The sequence below is a fragment of the Bos mutus genome, chromosome 1 (assembly GCF_027580195.1).
Source record: "Bos mutus isolate GX-2022 chromosome 1, NWIPB_WYAK_1.1, whole genome shotgun sequence".
Classification (NCBI taxonomy): domain Eukaryota; kingdom Metazoa; phylum Chordata; class Mammalia; order Artiodactyla; family Bovidae; genus Bos; species Bos mutus.
In genome coordinates, this window is record NC_091617.1 from 129,672,406 (window position 1) to 129,696,401 (window position 23,996).

At 40.1% G+C, this 23,996-nt stretch overlaps 1 protein-coding gene across 5 annotated transcripts in view; it reads right to left on the reverse strand.

The window, feature by feature from the left end:
* ARMC8 (armadillo repeat containing 8) overlaps positions 1–23,996 on the reverse strand; it is a 108,939-nt gene that overhangs the window by 14,055 nt on the left and 70,888 nt on the right. For 3 of the 5 annotated variants that reach the window (XM_070375745.1, XM_070375736.1, XM_070375752.1), the window contains 7 exons: positions 12,900–12,982; positions 12,507–12,588; positions 8,725–8,811; positions 6,335–6,427; positions 5,944–5,985; positions 3,869–4,018; positions 2,391–2,486 (listed from right to left, as the gene is read on the reverse strand). In XM_070375745.1, coding sequence (XP_070231846.1) covers positions 2,391–2,486; positions 3,869–4,018; positions 5,944–5,985; positions 6,335–6,427; positions 8,725–8,811; positions 12,507–12,588; positions 12,900–12,982 — 633 coding nt within the window. The remainder of the gene's footprint in view (positions 1–2,390; positions 2,487–3,868; positions 4,019–5,943; positions 5,986–6,334; positions 6,428–8,724; positions 8,812–12,506; positions 12,589–12,899; positions 12,983–23,996) is intronic. The other 2 variants (XM_005908928.2, XM_005908926.2) reach the window with 1 other exon arrangement.

The following is a 23,996-nucleotide window of genomic DNA, read 5'->3' on the forward strand; positions in this document are numbered from 1 at the left end:
ATTCCAGGGTGTTTAGATCATAATGAGGAGACCCTGATATGCCCCACAAGTGGGAGAGAGATGACCTGAGGAAGATGTCAGATTTCAGTGACCTGAAATCTGGTACATGGTGTGTCTGTCAGAAGTGTTGACAGGCACAACACCCTTGAATTTTTCAGGACTGAGGAGACAGCAAAGAGGAAAAACAGGATTGGACTCTTAACTATGGACAAGAATTTAGACTCACCTAGGGAAGAACTACCTCTCTCTTACCTACTAGGACAAGGGATAGAAGGGAGGATTTCAGGAAACAGCCCTCAGAATAGACTAGGCCAGCAAGATAGGTAAGTGATTCCCCTTCTTGCAGGTAAGAATACACCCATGCATCCTCAGGCTTGTCCAGCATGGCAGAGTGAGCTACAGTTCTGCTCTCAAGCCCACACACTCCTACTGTGAGTATTCTGATGGAGACAAGAAACCAAATCTTAAAGAGACTAAGTTAGTTCTTGGGCCAAGCCTATTTAACACATGAGCTAGGGAGCAGAGATAAAAGCAACACATACACACATCCAAGCTTTCATGTGAACAACTGGAAATCAATGATACAGAGTAGTAATCGGCAAATTATGGCCTGTAGGCTGAATCCAACCCAACCCAATACCTGTTTTGGTAAATAAAGTTTTACTGGAAGACAGCCACATCTACTTGCTTACATAATGTTTATACCTGAATTCAGGTTACAACATCGCAGTTAAGAAGTTGCTACAGAGACTGTATAGCCTGCCAACTTAAAATATTTACCTTGCCCTTTGTAGAAACAAGTGTGCTAAACCCCTGAAATGGATAATGCAGTTTTAGTATGATGCTCAATAGGAGAGGTTAGAATGGAACACTTCTTGTGTTCCTGTTTTAAGGTCAGATATGTTCACTATCTTGATCACAGTGATTGTTTCATGGCATATACATATGTCAACTTATCACACTGTATGCTTTAAATATATGTACCTTATTATATATTCATATACCTCAATAAAATATAAAAAGAGAATGTATCTTTGATTCTTTTGAGAAGAATTAAACATCTAGCTAAAAAGCAGGCAGTTTAAGCCTCCCCATAGTCACCCACACTTCCCATTACCCAAACCTGTGTGAGTAGGTATCATTGGATTCTACCAAAACACCTTATTGTTGTTGGTCTTTTCTTTTGCCCCCATCCGAATCTTGCCTCACCTTTCTACCTTGCTTCACTTTTCAAGTTAGTGGAATTCCATCTAGGTGAGCTTCTTCACAGACAAATTTCTATGCTCTCCATGTAGAATAGCTTATTTTGACCACTGCGTCTTTATTGTGTTCTAGAAATGAATCTCATTTACCCTAACTTCAGTGATGCCTACAAAATCATAGTTTTTCCGTGTTCAAATTTTGTTCATCACAAAACATAGTTGCTCGTTACTGAATTTCAATAAGAATCACCTAAAACGTCTGTCTAAAATCACTTTGTCAATCTATCACCTTCTTTGCTCACAAATTCCAACAGAGCTCCCCAGTCCTACTACTCTTGCCTCCTGGACTGCTCTTCTGAAGCCTGATGAATTGCTTTAACTCAGGAACACAGAGGGTAAGGAAGTGGGCCCAACTCTCCACAGATGATCCTGGGCAAGTTTCTTCCATACATGTAAGTGTACAGCTCAATGAACTGTGAAATGAACACACCCACAGAGCCAACATTTAAGTCAGCAAGTTGAACATTACCATTATCTCAGATCTTGAGTTAAAAATATGTGTGCAGGTGACTTTTTCTTTTACGACAAAATGTCGTATATACTATGTTAAAAATCTTGTAATAAACCCCAGGAACTAGAGAAAAGTAATTCCCAAACTGTTCCCTAATGAACATACAGCCTCTGTACTTTTATGTCTATCCTAAACTTGCCCTACTGAAACACAACAGAAAGAAGGGGTATGAGATAGAAATAAGGAAGAAGGATGTATGAGAGTAAAGAAATAAAAGATGTCTTCAGCATAAGGGGGTTTTCATTAGGAAGTTGCAGGAATTTGGTTCAGAGCATAGTGATACGGAGGGCTAGAAATGTGAATCCTGGGAGAAGGATTCACTCTAAGATGGTCAGAGGCGTCCATCCCCATAGTGACAGACACTGTATATAGTGCATGACACAGGGTAAAACTATAGACTCTGCTCATGTCTTCTTCCATTCCAGGAGGAAGAATTCTTGAAAAGAGTTTCAGGGATGGTGGAGGGTCTTTTCCTTCAGACCCTTCCTGTGTCTACAGCACTTCTGAACTCAGCACCGTCTTTTCCAACAGAGTGACTCAGGAGGTTCCTAACTACTATTCCTCTTGGTACTCACACTCAAAAGATATTCCTCAAAAAAACAAGGGGGAACACATACCTGCTCTTTGACTTCAATGTTATGCTCCCCTTCCAAAATAAGAGTGACGGCTTGCATAATTTGCTTTCCGTGAGTGCTCATTATTTTATCTATGTGCTGCAAAACAATGGGAAATCCACAATTATCATCTGGAGAACAAAGAAAAAGACAATAGGAAAGAACAGAAGGCTTCCAAAAGTTAAACATTACAGGGCAGTACACAATTGCTTCATAGAGAACACCATGAGTATAGGACCAGAGGCCACAGAACCCTGTTTACAAGTATGTTGTTGCTGTTCAGTCGTTGTGTCCAACTCTTTGCAACCTCATGGACTGCAGCAGTCCAGGCTTCTCTGTCCTCCATTATCTCCCAGAGTTTGCTCAAATTCAAGTCAATTTATTGCATGCTGACGATATATTGTGTGTTTTTTTTTTTTTAATAAAAAAAAATTGAAGGTTTGTGGTAAACGTGTGGAGCAAGTCTATTGGTGCCATTTTTCCAACAGCATTATTTTTTAATTAGGGCATGTTAACAATACATTTTCTTCTTAAGACATAATGCTTAACAGACTATAGCACAGTGTAAATATAACTTTTACATGCACTGGGAAATCAAAAAAATTCTTGTGACTTGTTTTATTGTAGTGGTCTGGAAACCAAAACCAGCAGTATCTCCAAGGTGTGCCTGTATTATGTTGTGAAGCTATATTTTGCCTTCAATTTTTTGCTGTTGATGACTTCAAGATGAAGATAGCAGACACTTGGCCTGACAGAATATAGAACTGCAATTACTGAGGATTCTTGAGCCCAAAGATACTAAATAGTAAGGAAGCTAAAAAATGGATTGGGGAGGAGGAGAAGCCAGGGACCTGGAAAATATGGTGTAGATTTACTAATACGCTTTTGGGGCACAAATGTACAGAAAGGACTCAGAACAAAAGTGATGCACACAGAAGGGAACCACCCATGTTTATCTGCCTGAAGGCCACTGACCCTGCTGTTTGGGGAACATTAGAGAACAGCAAGAAAGACCCCACAACAAGGCTCAGCCTCTCCTGCTCTGACATATGCCCACTGCTCTCCAGGCTGACACCTCTAGAGGTCAGTCCAGTCAATGTGGGCAAGGAGATGGCACTGAGGAGTCTACCAAGGGACAGAAGCTCAGGCCCCAGAGATAAGACATTTAGGCAGATGAGAAAACCCATTCTGGCTGGCAAACCAAGTCAGAATAAAGCAACAAAGGCAGGCTCCCATCTAGCATGTAGGACCAAGAGGGGGAGACAGGACAGGCATGCAGGAGTGGAGGCCACATGGTGAAGCAGCTCCAGAACATCTAGGAAGGTGACAGGTCTAAATATCAACTCCTGGCTTCTTTGGCAAGGGGCATGCCTTGGATCATAACTTCTGGGCAGATGTTGATGGGAGCAGAGAGGCAGGGCAGTGCTCTGTAATGTATATGCCAGGCTAGTTAATCTGGAAACTCGGGTGATTTTACTTACAGGGCGAGTAGAGAGTAGGTTTCTAAGAAGTCCCAATGTCTTCATCAGCACATTCAAATCTGAATCTGATAATAACCGGAAGAGCTGTTCAGTACTCAAGCTTCGCAAAATATCTGCTTTTATTTTTTGTTCAGCCTGAAATGCCATATTCTGGAAGGATTAAAGAAGTTTCAAGAATCACGTCTACATTTGCTTTATTAAATTATATTTTAATAGTAATTCTAATAATTTTCAAGTATAAACAGAATCTGCAGAAAATCCTTAAGGATAAGCCACATTATTTTTATAATTCCTGTTAATCACCTATAATTCTGTCTGTCAAGAGAAAAGTTAACTGTCACTCCTATACATACTCCTCAATGAGAAATACGACCACTTTCTGACATGGCATCTTCATGTCTTAAGACTTCTCAAATAAATCCAAAACCTACTATTATAATTTTTAAATTTTCATTTATTTAGTTCAATTTATTTAAACTACAAAAACAAAACAGTTCACCCATTTCTCCCACCCCCACCCCCACCTCTGGAACCACCAATCTGTTCTCTGTATCTATGAGCTTGGTTATTATTTTCGAGAATACCCTTCTGGCTATCAAGTTGCTTTCCGTGTACTTCAATAACAAAATGACTGCTAACAACTATACTGTGACAAGTACTTTGAGAAAGACTTAAAGCTACTCCTCTATTATGCATGAAATAAACAGCGGGTTTTGTTAACTTTACTGGCACAAACCACCTACTGCATTCACAGTTCTCTGGTACTGCTGATATGGCTGGCCAAACCATGCAGGAGGTTCTCGGGGGCGGAGGGGAGAGATGTACCCAAGACCAGCAGCCCCAGATGGCCAGGAGCTATTTTGCTCCTTTTTCTCCTTTCTGGACATATTATAGATTACCCTAGCTTAACCTGAAGCTATAACAACATGTCTGAAGGGAAAAAAAAGGCAAATTCCAAATAATTCATAAATCAACTTCTGGTTTAAAAATCTCTTGTAAACTAGAGACTTAATATAATATGTGGTTATTGCCCTCCAGGAACTTTTTGAAATGAAGGATCCAAGACTTATGAAAGATGAAATTCTGAATATAGGCAACATGTCAGAGCAAAAAGAGTACTGGGTTGGGTGTCAAGAAACCCAGGCCAAAGAGAATTCCAAGGTTTTATATTCTGTGAATGAGAACATAACAGCTGGTAATAAGGAGACTGATGAGAATAAGACAGTTAATATGAATTTGAAGAGTGGGCTAAGTTTAGTTTTCAGCATTAAAACTGTACTTGTCAGAGAGCCCTCAAATGAAGCCCCATTAGCCACTGAAGTGACAACCTGGGAAACAGGGAACAAGTCTACCTGGATATGCATATTCCAAAGCAACCTCTTCTGTGACGGGAGCTGAAACCACGAGCGCAGATGAAGTCCCTGAAACTATAGTGTAAAGGGAAGTGCAAACTGGGAAACGAAATTTGGGGGAGTGTCTCGAGAAAAAGCTTGAAAAGGAGGCTGAGTACAAAGTGAGGGGGAAAAAAATTCCTGGGAAAGAGTTTCAAGAAAGAGAAGTCCAAAAGCTGTTAAGTTAAGAAGAAAAATAACTGAATCTGATACACTCAGTGCTTTCCTGAAAGACGGTTATTTCCATCCCAAAATTTGGGTGAAAAGACAGCAGACATAGCACAGTACCAGAGGATGAACATGGGCCGGGGACAGGCCCAGAACCCGTTTCTAGCATATATTAGCTGTGAGGCCTTAGATGATTCATTTACCCTCTAAATTCCATTTTCTCAATTGCAAGGTGAATCAATACCAATATAATGTAAAATAAAAATTACAGATAGAAAATATAAACTCTTAGCTTAGTTTCTGGCATATTGGATTGAATTATTAACTGCTATAATTATGTTTAAAAAACTCATGTAGAATTATGATTTTCAATTTCAATAGATTTTATTTGAAAAAATTTTAAGGAAAAATGGTTTTCTGACTTCATAGTTACACAGTTTTAGAATTCAGATTATTACAAGTTATTCACTAGAAACTGCTAAGAAATTATTGAGCATGTATACCTAACTCTCTTACCTTGGGCAAGCTGTTCAACCACTCTGTGCTTAGTTTTCTCATCTGTAAAATACGTATACTCTAGCTTACTTCACAAAGACGTTTTAAAGGAGACACAAAACCACCCTGCAAAGTACGTAGCTCTACACAGATATCAATGAGTTCATGATGAAGAAAACTTTTTCCCCCAAATTCTACTTTTCTTAATAAATAGGAGAACCAAGGAACACAGTGGCCATGAAACTTGCTTATATTCAAATCTGAAAGGTGAATGAAATCTTTTAGGTCCTAGGTCTTCATAAAACTGAGCCAAAAGAGTTAAGATTTTAAAAAAGAAAATTTCAGACACTCCAAATAAAACATTCTTTAGTTTTAACTTCAGTAACTGCTTTCTCCTCTTTGTGAAACATACCATTAAAGCCCAAATTCCATTCACTCGTAAAGCAGGATTTTCACTTTGGGTTAGTCCACAAAGTAGCTCTACAGCTCCTGATTCTAAAATTGGCTGTGATTGGAAAGGAGAAAAAACAGTTTTAAAGACAGGTTTGTAAATGAAGTGTATATAATATACACAGCCTGGCACTCTGCCTACGATTTCTTTCCTCCTGTTACCAATTCCAAGCAACCTTCACAAGGCAGGGAGTGAGGTGGCTACAAAAATCACCTTGAGAAGGGCAAGTGTAGGGACAATGACTCTGTCACAGATCCAAAAGCCAAAGTAAAGCCTGTTGTCTCCTTTTTCCCTGTAGTCCTGAAAGACTCAGGAGATACCCCACTCCTGTGTACGTTCACTCTTGCCCTTGTGATCTGTTACCTAGTTCCACACGCTCCCTGCCCTCCTCTGAGACAGCCACTCCCTGCTCTGCGGCAGCATGTGTGCCAGTGTTCTTCACAAACTGTGACTACGAAGTGACATGGTTGGTTTAGAACAGAACTAACTTCCTTCCAAATTGTTAACCTTATTCATCAATGTGCTGCAGAATTCAGCTTTTGGAACTACTTTCAGGACTACCTATCAATTATACAAGCAAAATAGTCTTGTACTTTTATAGTCAAGTATAGGTATAAATATTTAGTCAAATATTTTAGGTATTAAATGTGATACATTTTATACCTAAAATAGCATGTGTTAGTCTGACGACTTGCTTTATTTATGGTATTTGGCTGAAAATAGGTTTTGATAGTTTCTAAAAAATTCAAACCTTAGAGGACTGATTTACCATCACCAGCGAATGCTTGAAAGGTCTATTTTTGAAGTGGGTTCTAGAAATGTCTTAAGCAATTCAGACTTGCATACCAAGACAAAGGTCAGTGCCTTTCAAGATGACATATTTGAAGAAAAATACACTTTACTAGTACAAACTGTACAGTTAAAAAAAAACTTTTTATTTTAAAATAAGTTTAAACTTACAAGGTAGCAAGACCAATTTAAGGAACTTCCATATATTCTTTTTCCAGACTCACCAATTTTTAACATGCTGCCATACTTATCATCATATCTTGCATTCTACACACCCATATCCACATTATTTACCCTTTTTCTGAACCATTTAAAAGTAGAATGAAAACATCATGCCACTTTACCCTGAATACCTCAATGAGTATTTCCTAAGATCAAGGATATTCTCTTAGATAACCATAGAACAGTTACCAAATTCAGAAAAACTGATAGTAAAACAATACTTTTATTAAAACTAGTCCATATTCCAGTTGTGTCAACTAGCCCAATAAATGCTTATACCATTTCCTTCCCTTCCAGTTAAGAATCCAGTTTACTTTTAATACTAAAAAAATCAATCATGTTAATGACTCTACACCAGAGCCCATCTACCTTCCTTTCTAGCTAAATATTCTGAAGGTAGCTGTTCAGGATGATTAAAAGTGTCACACTGACTGCAACCACACCATCCTCAGCAGAGATAGGTGCTCTGGTGTCCTATCCTGCCTCCCCTTCTTTCAGAACAACTACCAGTCTCTCCCACTTTGTCCCAAGATTTCCGCTTGCTGAATGACGGTCTCTGAACCACCACCTCATTACTAATGTCTTCCTAAACACCAGTCAAAAGTCTGAAGTATTACAGTGCAGGAAAGAAATTCACCAAAATGGGACACTAAATGCACTTAGTAACGGATGGTGTCCAAACCTAGCTCGTGACTAGGCAGACCAGAGACATTTCAACACTGTAAAACTAATTCTATCAGGTAACCTCTTCCCTTTATTAAAATTTATTTCCATTTTCTCTATCATAAAAACAATGCATGCACAAACAATGTATAAAATGCATATAAGGGGGAAAAAAAATCCCAAATGTAAACCCTCCCTAAGTAAGTACCATTAACATTAAAAAGATTACTTTTCAAAATAAAGCTTAAAAAAAAAAAAAGATTACTTTTCAGTGCCAGCAGTTATCTCCTTGCAATGCCATGTAATCTTGGTTTACAAAATTGGGTCTTAATTTATTCTTTAGTAAATATAATTTGAAAATAGTCTATTACTTGTGTAATTATTTTCTATATTTACAATTTTAGACAGTTCAGATTGACTATAAGCTATAATATCTTTGAAATAAGCTGCATATGCCAGGCAGAGAAGGGCTAACAGGGAATGACAGCTATATTTTATTTTATTTATTTATTTTTTTTTTAAAATTAATTTAATGCCCCCAACATCTAAACATCCAAACAATTCAGAAGTAGTGTTAAACCCCGAGCCTCAAATTTTAATGTCAACTACTGTGAAAATTATTTAACTAAGCTCTAGACTGGGCAGAAGTCATCTAGGAAGAGAAAATCAACACTAACCTCTTTGCTTGGAGAAAATTCAAGGAGGAGATTACATAGCATGGACGATGCTACTACTAGGATTTCATCTGGTGCATTTTGTAAAACCTATGGAATTAAAAAAAAAAGGATACTATTAATAGTTTGCAATCGTGCAGGTGAGATCATCAGAATAAATGAGAACAAAAACAATTTATCTTTTAATCTGATTTCTCATCTTGGAGAGAGAGGAAAGATCCACCTGACACTGAGTGAGACTTCACCTAGTGCTGTCATGATGACTGACCAAGGCCCTCAGGTCTGTCTTGCTGGAGAACTACAGCTCACTGCTACATGGAAAAGGAGACAGACACGAGTTAGGATGGGGTGCTCTGGTTTGAAGACCAGAGAACTGCTCTGAGGCAAGTTAACCCAATTGATTCCACCACATCAGGCACTTAGGAAACCACAGAACTGCCCGAGAGCCTGAGCCTTTCCATTGCTTCTGGAAGGACCTGTCTGAACAGGAATGTGGATGGATCAAACTATGACACAGGAAGAGCAAGGTGAAGAATTGGTTCTCAGGACTGGAATCACATGGTCCTGACCGTCACTCCTCCACTTATTAGACGCGTGAACATAAACACATTTCTTAACCTGTCTGAGACTTCGCAACACTTCCTTGATGGGAATATTTAAGATTAAATGTCATTTGCTGAATAAGGGAAGTGGCATAGCATGGACATAAGAACGCAGAATGCCTGAATGCAAATTTCAGTTCAATTACGTAATAAGTTTCTGAATTCCTTGCCTGTAAAATGAGGATAATAACAGAGTCTGCTTCAGGGATTTGTATGAAAATTAATATATAAAAAGATTTTAGAGCAGAAACTATCACACAGTAATGGCTACATAAAAATAAGGTTTTAAAGAAGGTAACTCCTTGCCATAATTGCTATCAGACACAATATCAGACTCATACAAGTTATACAGCAAACTATCATGGACTCTTGCTGAACTTAGAGAAAACAACACAGCATGATGACAAAGGTTAATTGCTGTTAGCTATTATCAGAACCCCTTCCTTCTAGATTCAAAGAGAGAAGGCTTCATAAGCACCACCAGTTATATGCCATATCCACTTCAAAGAAATCCTTTGCACTTGGAATCAGACCAGGATCAGGCTTATGACCCCAAAAGGAATCCTAGGAGTTCTAGTTACACAAAATGAAAATGGATCATTAAAAAAAAGAAAAAATTTGGAGAGTTAAATGATTATCTGCTTTCTTCAGCTAAATCAAGTCTGAAGTTCCCATGTTAAGAACAAACAAGAATTACAAAATCGAAGCAATTCTCCTAAAATACTGTGTTTTAAGTCTCCTGTGAATTGTTAGCTGGGTGATAAAGATCAAATCTCATATACTATGCTGGCCAATCTCTGTGTTCGCCATAATCTACTCTAAGACTCTGTTCACCCTTCCCTTCCCTTGCCATGTCCTTCCTACATCTCTATCCATGCTTTAAAGTCATCTTCTTCCAGAAGCCCTTCCAAAAAGAAGTCATTCTATCTTCCTGAGTCCACTGCTATTGTCTGTGACCTCTCTTAGGGCCCGTATTACTGTCCACTATTCAAATTCTTTGTGCAGCCCTGCCAGTCTCCTTTCCTACTTACAAACTAAAGCTTTTTGAAAGAATAATCTATAATAATATCTATAATTTATCCAGGCCTAAGTGGCACTGCACAAAGTGGGCACTCAAAGAACGCTTATGAATTAAGAGAAATAATGATTTTCCAAAATTATACTACTTAGAATCATTGGTTGAAATAAGTGAATGCCAAACAAGGCTTTAAAAAGTTGCTTTGTTTCTTGTCTATGTGTTCAGGAATTTACAATAATATGAATTCAGGGTAGTGTATTTTGGGAGGAAGGGATGTTCTGTGTCTTGTTAAGAAAAAAAAATGACTTTCAAAATGTGTATTTTGTAAAAAAGAACCATTAATAAATAGTTACTACTTGTTTCACAAAGTTGCTTTACTTTTATGATTCATTTTAAAAAATATTATTTGTTTTACAGAGATTCATGTGCTTTTACCAAGTTTTATTCTCAAATTAGATAACACTAAATGATAAAACAGAAGACATGCTAGAAAAATTCAAGAAATTCTTGAAAGCATTTACTCAGTACAGTATCAGATATAACATACGAAATTTAGAAGCTGACATCCAACACTGACCAAATAGAATTTCACCAAAATAAGAACAAAAAATAATCCACAAATGAAAGTTTTAGTTAAAACTGAATGCCTACTCTTCTATAGTTTGCTAATCAACATTTAAAGACAACAGACAAGAAAAAGGGGGAAAAGAATCAATAGACATGCAAGCAATCTCTGAACTAAAAAAAACCTAAAAGTACCTGAAATAAATCACTCATTTACTTTCAGGGATTTAATACTATACTTTAAATGTGCAAAACAGTAATAGTTTGATGGTAATTATACCCACATGTACCCAAGTGCACAAATCCTTTTAGACTGCTCACCCAACTTGTGCCCAGGCAGAACTAGTCAGAAACCACTTCTGATTCATATGATAGAGGGGTACTAAGCTGAGCAATCAGAATGAGCAATGAGCAATGGCTCCAGAGAAAATATCTGGAAGCTATTTTGGGAAATAGTAGAGCACTTAAAAAAAAATCTTGAATGGACAGAATCAATAAACTAAGATGAAGCTGCTACAAAAAAAGGTGCAATCTAAGAACAAGAAAGAGTGGCAACAGTAAACTCCCTTTCCTGGGGAAGGCACTGGCCCAACCCTTCCAGCTGGTGCCCGCCTTCCACCCGGTGCCCACGGTGCACCCTCCACCACAGTCCTGAAGGCGGCTCAGTCCTCCTTCACACACCACACGTAATGTTTCTGCTCTTCAGGCTATTCCTCTCTAGGAAATCCTCCTGCCTTCCTTCTGCCTTCAAAGTCACTTTATAATCTGACAGAAGCCTCCCCCGACTATTCTGACTAAGTCTACCACACAGAAGCCTCTACTGTAACTGAGGCTTTAAGCTGAGGGCAAGAGCTCTGTAGTACAAATTTTTGGTAGACTTACTGTGCCCGGAGGCTTTCACAGTAGGTACTAAAAAGCAAAACAAAAAGCAAAAAGCTTAGACAAAAAAAATCTGCAGATCAAACGCAAAGTATACAGTTGCTTAAAAAAAAAAAAAAGAAAAAAGATGGTGAGACCACAGTGACCTGTGGTTCTGTAATGTATGAGGGATAACATTATTAGCAGAAACCTGATGCATATTCTAAGTCTCAATTCAGATAATTCTTTCACCTAAACCACCCTTTTTTGTGTGTGTACCCTCAAAGGAAAGACCTTTAGGTCTTAACAAAGAAGTCTTTCTGGAATGGAGAGGCAGGAAGTAACAACTTTTTAAAAATATTAAGGGAGTGCCAAAAGACTAAGAACAGGTTTTATCTGTAAATGGCTGATTCCTTTCTTTTTAACAACTAAAAATCACAAAGATGACTCTGGATCTAAGTCTAAAGTGTAATACTAGTCACAGAGGAAGATCCGATGAATAACTGAAGTTTTATTTAATGCAAGAAAGCCAGGTGTGTACTTCCCTTGTCACACGAGATGCTGACCTCAGAAACACAGTCCGCGTGTTCTAAAGAGGCTTAGAACATAGATCGGAGGAGGTAAATGTTCACAACGCTTTAACATAAAAATCAGACACACTCCTAGGTCAGGGAGAGCTGTCAGCTACCTTGCCCACTAATGGCTCTGCGGGAATAGGTGTGGACTTGATGTTTTCTTCTTACCTTCATTAAAGGTTTCCACACGGCATGATCCTGGAAACTGGTTCGAAGCTGCTGCACAGATCTAGATAAACTGTGCAAACATCTACAAAGAATAATCAAAATTAGCTTCACAAGAAGCCAAAACTTTTCCTTTTAAAACACACTGCTGGGCATTGCACAATTACTAATATACATTTCAAGTTTATCTACACACAGCGTTAATTCAACTACTTCAGGACTTCATGGGCTTTTCAAGCTAGTTTCTCTGTTAAATAGTGTTACACACTGTATGAATTCACCTGAGAATACTGTCAAGTAACATTTGGATTCTGTGCTTACTCGGTGAAGGTCCGGAAAGGAAAAAGGTTAAACACATGGCAAAGGATTTTTATTCAGGCCATTTAAAGCTCATACCTGACGGCAGCTAACCGCACCTTGACACTAGACTCAGACAAGCCAGTCACAATTCGGTCCATCATATTTTCAGTGTCAATGATCTGGAGAAAAAGGTTAATGCTGCATAAATAACAACACGAAGATGACAAACTTCACTGCTTGTAAATGCAAGTATGTTAATGTCCATTTTACGCTTAATGCTGTTTTTAGCAAGAGTTTTGGCCTCTGGAACAATCACTTTGCAGTGGGGGCAGACAGCTGATCAGAAAGGTGTGACTACCCCACCAAGGAACTGCCAGGCGGAATGGTAGGCATAAAGGGCAGATTATGTTTTCTTTATTTTTAAAGACACTTGAAACAATAATTACATGTGATAAATATTGTGGTGGTGTTGCATAAATAGTTTTGAGAAAAAGCAAAATATAACTGAACTACCATTGGGCAGGTTCCTGCCAGAGTGAATTTCTCGAAAAATCATGGTCCACACTCAGTCCTTAAGAAATCTGTGGGTTTCTGACAGAGCCATCCTGTGGCCACTCTCTTACCAAGCAAACTGAAACTAAGCTAAATATTTAGAAAAGTAATCTTTGCCAACTTTCATTGCAGCACTAAGTCCTGCTACTTGTAATCATTACAGTCATGAAGCTTTATTATTTTTTAAACTTAGGAAAAAGAAAGCCTATGATTTTCCAATGTAGAGGCACAAAATAGTATGTGGAAGAAATTAATTTGTGTGGTCCTATGAAAAAACAGCATATTAGAAAAAAAGCTAATGCAATCACAACACAAATATTAACAAAAACAACTACTATTTGTTGAGCACTTCTATGTGGCAGGCATTGTGCTAGTAAGTATGTTACATTCTGAGAATTAAGCCTTTTGTAGGCATTATTATTCCCCATCAGCACATTAGGAAATTGAGGATTCTAGATAACTGAGAGTTTGCCTAGCATCACAGAGCTGAGATAGGAATCCAGGCATCAGACTCTGGAGTCCTCATGCGCAGCCACACTTGTAATACTGCCATGGTTAGAGAAGGGGTGGGTCTGTGCTCATCAGGTAGCTCCCAGTGCGGGCAACACAACTGGAGTCATTATTTTCACCCGGGAGAACACCCGGTTGGGCAAACACGTACAAAGATCACCTGTGGAGTTTAACAAATTCCCAGGCCAATTAAATCGGATTCTCTGTGCTGGGCCCAGGCACCCGTATGTTTTTAGAAAGCTCCTCAGAGTCCAGTGTGCAGCAAGGTTGAGCGCCACTGACCTAGGCTAAAATGAGAGGCGTTAGAAGCCTGCCCTCAGAACAGGACAGGATGGGAAATCTCAGGATGTTCAAGCCAAACGGGACGAGAAGAATTGAAATGAACGGTGCCTGGGGGAAATCTCAGGATGTTCAAGCCAAACGGGAAGAGAAGAATTGAAATGAACGGTGCCTGGGAGAAAGACCATCGACTATTAAGAACAGGCAACCACACTGCAGTCATAGGGCAGGAGGAATGCTCATTTTAAAAAAGAAAAAAAAAGTAATGATTTGCAGGTTCCAAAGTGGCTGATGAAAACTTACATGTTGATCTATTTCTCAGCCTAGATCAGACCTCATCTCATCCTTACCTTTGTGCACATCCGCCCTCTGTCCTCCCTGTCATCTCCAGCCCCTGAACACCACCCTTCTCACTGTCTATCAACCTGACCCTCATATATCTTCTCTTTGACCTGGATGTCATGCTCAGATACTCCACATATTAATTAGACTCCTTTCCACTGTCCTCCCACCACTCAGTTCTGTTGCAGATCCCAAAATGCTGACTATTTACAATAGCTAGGACATGGAAGCAACTTAGATATTCACAGAAAGATGAATGGATAAAGAAGATATGGTACATATATACAATAGAATATTACTCAGCCATAAAAAGGAACAAATTTGAGTCAGTGGTAGTGAGGTGGATGAGCCTAGAGCCTGTTATACAGAGTGAAATCAGAAAGACAAAAACAAATACTGTATATTAACACATAAATATGGAATCTAGAAAAATGGTACTGATGAAAACTATTTGCAGGGAAGCAGTGGAGATGCAGATGTAGAGAACAGACTTGCAGACATAGCGAGGAAAGGAGTGGGTGGGACGAATGGAAAAAGTAACAATGACATATACATTCTATTATGTGTAAAACAGATTACTAGTGGGAAGCTGCTGTATAGCACAGGGACCCCAGCCTGGCACTCTGTGATGGCTGAGAGGGGTGGAATGCGGGGAGGAGAGAGGCTCAGGAGGGAGGCAACTTATGTATACTTAATGGCTGATTCTTGTTGTTGTATGGCAGAAACCAAGAACATTGTAAAGCAATTTTCCTCCAATTAAAAATAAACAAACAAAAAACCCTGCTGATATTAGAATAAAAAACCCACCAACCCTGCCTGCCTGGTCCCAGGGCATGCCACCCTGGCTCACGGTGGGCCCACGAGCCTCGCACTCCGCTGCAGGAGACACCGTTTTTCTCACAATGTTTATCTCCTCCTTCTAGTGCTTCTATTCTCCCTCATACCCTCAGTCCTTCTGTGCTCACCTCATTCTCCAGGGACACTGCTTTCTTTCTGGCACACAAGTTGCCTCAACTTTCTTCTTCTCATTAACATGTCTCCATACTTTTCTTCACTCCTGTTGAGGCTGGGTACTTCCAGCTCAAAGCCCTTCTTGCTTCTCCACTCCTCTTCTTCAATCTTTACTCTGCTCTACCCCACTGAGTCCCCTTCCTACGTCTGCCCCACTTCCCATTCCCACTTCTATTTAAAAGACGTAAGTGCCCAAACTTTAGACTTTTCACCCCTTCCCTTCCTTAAATGGACATGCATCCCAAAGCTCTGTTCATCCTCACTCTACATAAATGAAAAGGCTGTGACTTTGAAATCAGCTTGATATGGATACTTCCTTTTCCTGAACTTTAGCTTCATATTCCTAACTGCCTGCTCAATGCAAACTTAGTTTCCATGAAATCTAACCCATTATGTCCCACACTGAGTTATCTTCCCTCCTAAATGTGCTCGTTCCTCATGTCTGTCTCTGTCACTCTGTTAAAGGTGTTATTATTCTCCCCATCACCCAGGCGCTACATTTGTTAATTCTGATTTCATCTCTTCCTGAACACCCAATCAAGTGATTTTGCACTCTACACCTTTTATTCATTCTCTTACTGATCTCACTCCAATAAACTTATTAGGACCTTATTATTATTTCTTTGGGATTACAGCCTTTCCCAAGTTATCTCATCTTCTGTGCTACAGCAACTGTCAAAGACTGCTTGACTGACAGGTTCCTTCAATCAAGCACTAGCCACTGTTCTTGACAAAGGCAAGGCCAAACCACGGGCCTTCGGCACGGGAAGGAAATTAAAAGTTGGGGCAAAACTCTGGGCACTGAACAGCTAGACGCAGAAGTCCGAAAGCTCCTCCATGACTTGGGAAATAATTCCTACTTAAGAATAACAAGGGATAACTTGGGAGAAACAGTTCCCTGTATTGAGTGTAATCACATTACCAGAAAATAAAGTGTTGAGGGCTGGGAAAGGCGCAGGGGCAGGGACACCTGATTACGCTCCAAGACCTGAGAAATACTATTAGACTGGCTCTGCTGCTTAAGAAACCTGGGCACAGTAAATACAGACGTGTTAGAGGCTCCTGGACAATATTTATCGGCCACATCCCACCAAAGATGGAAATCTGCCAAGGCACAGGACAGGTGTAGTAGTCATGTAGACATACAGATCCATTCCTGCGTCTGAGCAACTCGCTTGACCTCTCTGGGCCTTCAGGAAAATGAGGGGATACAACAATAATTATTTTACTTCCAATTCTTTGAAGTTAGGGAAATAAAAATCGTATAAGTCTGTCTGGGCAAAACTGCAGTGATGTTCAGAAATGACATGGGGAGCCAGGTTGGTTAGAAGAGAATGGAGATAGTGCAGGACAGGGGGACAAAATCAGGGAGCAGGCAAGGAAGGGCAAACAGGACACAGCTCCTATTTACATGCCCGCATTTATCTATTCAGCAAATATCTGCGTGCCCCCTGAGTGCTAGGCATGGTTTTAAAACTTGAAGATACAGTGATGGAGGAGAGAGAGCCCTTGTTCCCAATAAACTTATAGTGTTGAATAAGCAAGTGCAATCAACTATTTAATGAGTGCCATGGCACTTGAATCTATGTCAGTAAGAGCACTTTAGGAATGACACAAGTCATAGGGCTAAGGCAAACAGAGTGAAATAAGTACAAAAGGTAAGTAGGAAAAACGCCCATTCTTAAGAGTGGGAGTTCTATTATCAACTGGGAAGTGGACATTAATTCGAGCAGAAAATGTTCTGGCTCAGACCAGAGAACACTGGAGAACTGTGCTAGTGGTCAGTCACTGAGACATAGAGTGGAGCTTTGAACTTTCTTTCAAGTTTCCTGGGGGGTGTGATGGCTAACACTTCGGGGATAGAGGGGAGCTTTAAGGTAGATGGAAAACCTCGTTCCTGATTTAGGATATCAAGTAGTAGAACTATCTGGAAGTATATTCCCTTCAGACCATTGGTCATAGTCTATCAACATGTCTGCAGTAGGAGGCCCAGATTTGTAACTAAATTCATCATAGCGGAACCCTCCTAGGGTTCCAGAGAGCCCACTACTTAAGTGTCTGATCTACCTTTTCCATTAAGGTATCAGTCGGGGAGCAAGTGGGTAAAAATGATGCAAAGTCAGAATGTGAATGAATTTAGGTTTCAAACTCCAAAGAGTGCCCTGAGAGGCTACATGAATGAGCAAAAGGATCTAACTGCAATTGTAGCCTTGAGCATACTGAGACATCTATGCAGGGATAAAAGGAGCACTGTAGTGAATACACTAACCAAAATGAGGATTAAAATGTGATTCTGTTCAGTTCAGTTGCTCAGTTGTGTCCGACTCTGCAACCCCATGGACTGTGGCACACCAGGCCTCCCTGTCCATCACCAACTCCTGGAGCTTGCTCAAACTCATGTCCATTGAATCGGTGATGTCATACAACCATCTCAACCTCTGTCACCTCCTTCTCCTCCCACCTTCAATCTTTCCCAGCATCAGGGTCTTTTCCAGTGAGTCAGTTCTTCGCATCAGGTGGCCAAAGTATTGGAGTTTCAGCTTCAACATCAGTCCTTCCAATGAATATTCAGGATTCGTTTCCTTTAGAATTGACTGGTTGGATCTCCTTGCTGTCCAAGGGACTCTCAAGAGTCTTCTCCAACACCACAGTTCAAAAGCAACAATTCTTCAGTGCTCAGCTTTCTTTATAGTCCAACTCTACTGGAAAAACCATAGCTTTCACTAGACGGACCTTTGTTGGCAAAGTAGTCTCTGCTTTTTAATACGCTGTCTAGGTTGGTCATAGCTTTTCTTCCAAAGAGTTAAGTGTTTTAATTTCATGGCTGCAGTCACGATCTGCAGTGATTTTGGAGCCCAAGAAAATAAAGTCTGTCACTGTTTCCATTGCTTCCCCATCTATTTGCCATGAAGTGATGGGACCGGATGCCATGATCTTTGTTTTCTGAATGTTGAGTTTTAAGCCAGCTTTTTCACTCTCCTCTTTCACTTTCATCAAGAGGCTCTTTAGTTCTTATTCACTTTCTTCCGTAAGGGTGGTGTCATCTCTGTATTTGAGGTTATTGATATTTCTCCCAGGAATCTTGATTCCAGCTTGTGCTTCATCCAGCCTGGCATTTTTCATGATGTACTCTGCATATAAGTTAAATAAGCAGGGGGACAATATACAGCCTTGACATACTCCTTTTCCAGTTTGGAACCAGTCTGTTGTTCCATGTCTGGGTCTAACTGTTGCTTCTTGGAGGTAGGAAAAAGTTTGGAATCAAATCCAGAGAAACAATTTTCAGGTCACCTGGGAAGGAGTTGGCAGTGGCCACTGCCACAGTAGCTCTCTGACCCACGTGAAGTCTAACAAAGCACTGGATAGCTTCTCAGATGTGGGGCTGGAAAGCCAAATACAATAAAACACATTCTCCAAGGTGTCTTTCAACAACCCTAGTACTGTGCTGTAGAGTTAATAATGATGGACAGCCAGTCCTAGTCCCTGCAAAGGATCTTTACGTCTTTCCAGGTATAAGAGCAATGACAAGTGGGGTCTGAAGTTGTTCTACCTCATGGTTCTTGGAGATTCCTCACCATAGCTCAGCAAATATGCCCTGTGGCATAGCTTGTTGAATCTGCTCTGAGAGAAAGATTCACAGACATTGCGTCTGGCCAGGAGGAATATTAGTAACGGACTGAATTCTCAGAGTGGAGTCATCTCTCTTTCCCTGCTCTTCAAGGGGACTGGTTTGTACCTTTAACTACAGAATTAAAGCATATAAAAAATGCTGTACCCCAAACTGACCACATTTGAGGTCAGTGGGCTAGGTGCTATGTACCCTCTGCTGGTGTCTTCATCACTACATGCTTTTGATAAGCTTTTTGTCTCTGACATTGGAGCTCTCACAGGGGCAGATGAAGATCTACTGGAATAGCATGTGAGGCCCCTGTTTTGGGACAGGAGATCCCTATGGCCTGGGGGAGAGAAGGGGTCAGCCTAGAGGGTCAGGGGGAAAATGTGGAACCCAGGTTATCCTAAGGCAGAGGTGCATGGCATACATGGGAATATTACCAAGTTAAAGGTGAAAGTAAAAGTCGCTCAGTCATGTCAGACTCTTTGCAACCCTATGTGGCCTTGGCTTACAAGGGAATTCCCCAGCCCTCCATGAGCTCTAGTGGATCTATGACTTAGTTGTGGCCAAGTCATAAACCACCTCTTTCTCAGAAAACTGAAGAACTGAAGGGTCAGAGAGCTAAAAACAAAACAAAAACAAAACAAGACACAGCTACTCTTCCAGCACGATCCAGGATGAAACATTTTCCAAGTACTGCAAACTTCAGAGTGGACTTTGAACTTGATGAAATTAGATGAAGATGTGGAAATGGAAACCAGGCAGATTCTTAGCGGCGTCACCAAACTTCTTAGACAATTCAAAGCAGGTGGGCTCAGTTATTTATGCTAATGTGCACAATGGCCAGATAAACACAATTCCAAATGGGCTTCCGTGAAAGGTTCCTAGAAAGAGTTCCAACAGAGGATAACAAAACAGAACTGTCCAGAAAGAGTGAAGACTTGGAATCAAACTTTTAAGTCAGAAGACACTGCCATCTAAGATGATAAAGTATCAAATCCAGAAAGTCTAGTTAAAGCAGCAAGGACTAAGCAGTCAAGCAGACTGTAGCACAAGGAGGTCAGGGAGAAAAAGTAGGTCTGGCAAGGAAAAAGGATCTACAAGAGCCCTGAACCTGCTATATCAACACTTCAGTCTCACAAGTGTCAGTCTCAGGGCACACACTTGGGCCTTCCTACTCGGGACCATTTACATAAGGTCCAGCCCCTCATCTAAGTTATCTTTTTAAAAGATGAGCCCTGTGAACACAAGATCAGATGACAGTGGAATTGGCTGGCTTTGGAAATGAGGTAAAGGCTAGGAGGATGAAGAGGGGTTAAGAGATAACGAAGTAAACACTGGAGTGAGGTAAATACAGCCAGCTGATCTGGTAGACTGAGTAGCATTTGCAGCGGACTGGGGAGGGATCTGTTCCTACAAGTAGAAAATCAAACTTTTCCTAGGTTTTAGGATGTGAGCATACTGATTTTGCCACAGAATACTTTAACTAAAGGATATGCTGCCACGCATATCATGGAAATGCTCGAGCACTTAATATTTATAACTCCTGAGTACATCCTCATGCCATTACTCCTTTATTAAAACAAAGCAAAACAAACTAAATCCCCCAAAGTACATGGCCTTCCACGAATCAAGCAAGGACAGCTGCAATGCTAGCTCTTAAACAGGTTCAACTGGAAACCCAACCCTCTTACTGAATTCTCGTGGCATTAATGGCAGCAGACATAACTCTCTGAAAGAACTAAATGAACTTATGGCTGTTAATTTTTACTTGAATAATGTTCAAATCTACACAGGTTTTGGAAATAAACTCTGTAAAGGTTTAAAAATCTACAGAGGTCTTAGACATAAACTTCTTTATTGACAATGAGGTCTTTGAAGTTCAGAAAGATTAAGTCACTGATTCAGGTTCTCTAGGCAAAAGGCAAATTTGGGGCAGAGCCGACAAGACAATTCCACCTGATTTTCTGGCTTCTAGTTTGAGGGCCTTTCTGCTCACTGTGCTTAAGGATGAGGTATTTGCTTAGCCTCAGTTATGAGGCTGAGGCCTGAGTTTGAAAATTAGGAATGAAGATAACTTAAAAGTTTTCAGGGTTGTAGGAACTACAGATTACCTATTGACATCCTAGGCCAATAAAGATTAATATATACTACACAAGGCAAGAAAGGGCATTGCTAATAAGCTAGACAAAGATAACAGAAAAGGTCTAATTCACAACACCTACATGAAAGAAAAATGACAAATCATTCAGCCTGGGTTGGGAGTATAAATGCCAAGGATCAGAGAGGTTGCAAGTCAATGAAGAAAAGTTAAGAGAACACTGAAGAAACCACAAGAGTGAGTTGTACTGACTGTGAAATTCAATTCCCTTATAATCTGCTCTCCATTCTAGAAGCAGGACCCAGCTTCAGCAGATACCAACTAAACAGACTAATATTCTACTGTTCTCAGGCTGCAAGCCCTACGTGCTCTGGATGAGACCTGCAGGTTTTCCCCAACTACAGCCTATTCTGTCATATTTTTGCCACTGCTCCATACAAGATTTTCTGACATTTTCCTCTAGCAAATATTTAAAGAAAAAAGGGTAATTTTTTACCGGAGACTTTTTTTTCCTCTAAAATATACACAGTTTCAGCTCAGACGGTAAAGCGTCTGCCTACAACGTGGGAGACCTGGGTTCGATCCCTGGGTCGGGAAGATCCCCTGGAAAAGGAAATGGCAACTGACTCCAGTATTCTTGCCTGGAAAATCCCACGGACTGAGGAGCCTGGTAGGCTACAGTCCATGGGGTCGCAAAGAGTCGGACACGACTGAGCGACTTTACTTTCACTTTCTCTAAAGACAGATTACTGATCAAAACTATATCCTGGAGTCTCAGTAAACATTTTACAAGGCATTTCTTTCCTTCTCTCAGTCTTCCATGGCTCTTCATTTCCACATTCATACCAAACTTCTCTAACCCCAGTCTTGGGAGACAGGGTTGGGGGAAATAGTATACGTCCTCTCAGCCAGAGAAACTGAAAAACCAAACATCATAAGAGTTGGTCTGCAGGGCCTCCTTTTGGTCCTTTCTCTTGAAGGCATTGAACTAAATTAACATCTAAGCTCTCCTGCAGGTCCAAGCCTGGGAGCAGTATCACTGTTTAGGAGTGGAGGACAAAGAGGAGGGGTTCTTAGGGTGGGCCTTCTGTATTTCATTCTTGCTTTTAAGCCTCTTTAAGTGGCATTTTGTCATTTCTACCTCTGGACCTTTTTATCTTCTTAAAGTGAAAGTAGCTCAGTCATGTCCAACTCTTTGTGACCCCATAGATTGTAGCCCACAAGGCTCCAGTGTCCATGGAATTCTCCAGGCAAGAATACTGGAGTGGGTAGCTGTTCCCTTCTCTAAGGGATCTTCCCAACCCAGGGACTGAACCCACATCTCCCATACTGCAGGCAGATTCTTTATCGTCTGAGCCACCAGTGAAGCCCAAGAATACTGGAATGGATAGCCTATCCCTTCTCCGGGCAATCTTCCCGACCCAGCAATTGAACCAGGGTCTCTTGCATTGCAGGCAGATTCTTAACAGCTGTGAAACTTCATTTATGTTAAGTGTTTAAGAGAAACACTCCAAAGTTCTAAACTTTTCTACACTGTAGAGAAAAAAATAGGAGAACTCTCTTGGCCCAAACTGTCCTTCTCTTGAAACCAAAAATATAAATACAGCATGTGAGAAATACTTATAACATCTAAAAATCGATCAACACTTCCTTAGTCAAAAACATACTTCTCTACACATAAGAGTTCAATTTTAAAAGTTCAACCACTAGCTTTATGGCAGAACAAAACCTAAACAGCTGCTGAATTATACTTTTATTTTAGCATATAGACAAAACCATTATAAGTGAGTATTCAAACAACAGAACTAGAAACTTCCCCTCCATCTCCTACTGTTTTTCAGGGGTCTGAATGATGTGCTGCCCCAAGAACCATGCAGCACAATGGCTTGCTCAGTCCCTGTTCCTCAGCACAAAGCTGTGCACGCAACAGTCTTAAATATCCTACAGGTTGGCTGGCTGACTTCTGATGCCCAGACATACACAATTTACTCAATAAATACAAGCACAGTTATCTATCAAGTACTGCATTTATGGAGCTTACATTCTAGTTATGAACATTATAGCTTGATAAGAGATAACTACTAAAAGATTTCAAAATGCTGCCTCAAGTTCAAATCTATTCCATAAGGAAGCCGTCTATAAAATAAAATTCTGAGATGATATCATTAACTCTGGATGCTTCCTTTCCAGAATATTAATTTACAGTGTAGTCATATCAAGATAGTGGCCTTAGAAACTAAATCTTCAGTGGATGTAGAAGGAAAACGGATATGGAGATCTTTTATTTCTTAATATCTTAGAAGGAAAGGATGAGAATGCTTTTAAGTAAACTTCTTTATAATATATAAATGGACTTCAACTACAGCCTTATTTTAATCATATCTAGGTAGATCACAGCAAAACTGGCTTTCAATGTAGATGAGACGTTTTACACACACATGAGGCGCTAGAATTACTACACAGCAATTTAGTGTCTCGTTCCTTAACTGCTTTAAGTTGTAGGCTCCCACAAGCTACATACAAGTCTAGTGCTTTATTCTTGGAATACAGGAGGAGGTATACCATAAATGCCACATGAATAAATGGATGTGACTAATGCATCTCATTATTCACTCTGTACCAAAAACTATGTGAGAGAAAAAACACATTTTCTGAATCTTATACTTTGCAACCACTTAATACAGATGATTAAGTTTTCTGAATTCAGAGCACTTTTTTTTCAGACTATCACATATCTCCCAGTGAAATTTCTTGCCATTTCATAATTTGGCTCTAGTGGGCATTT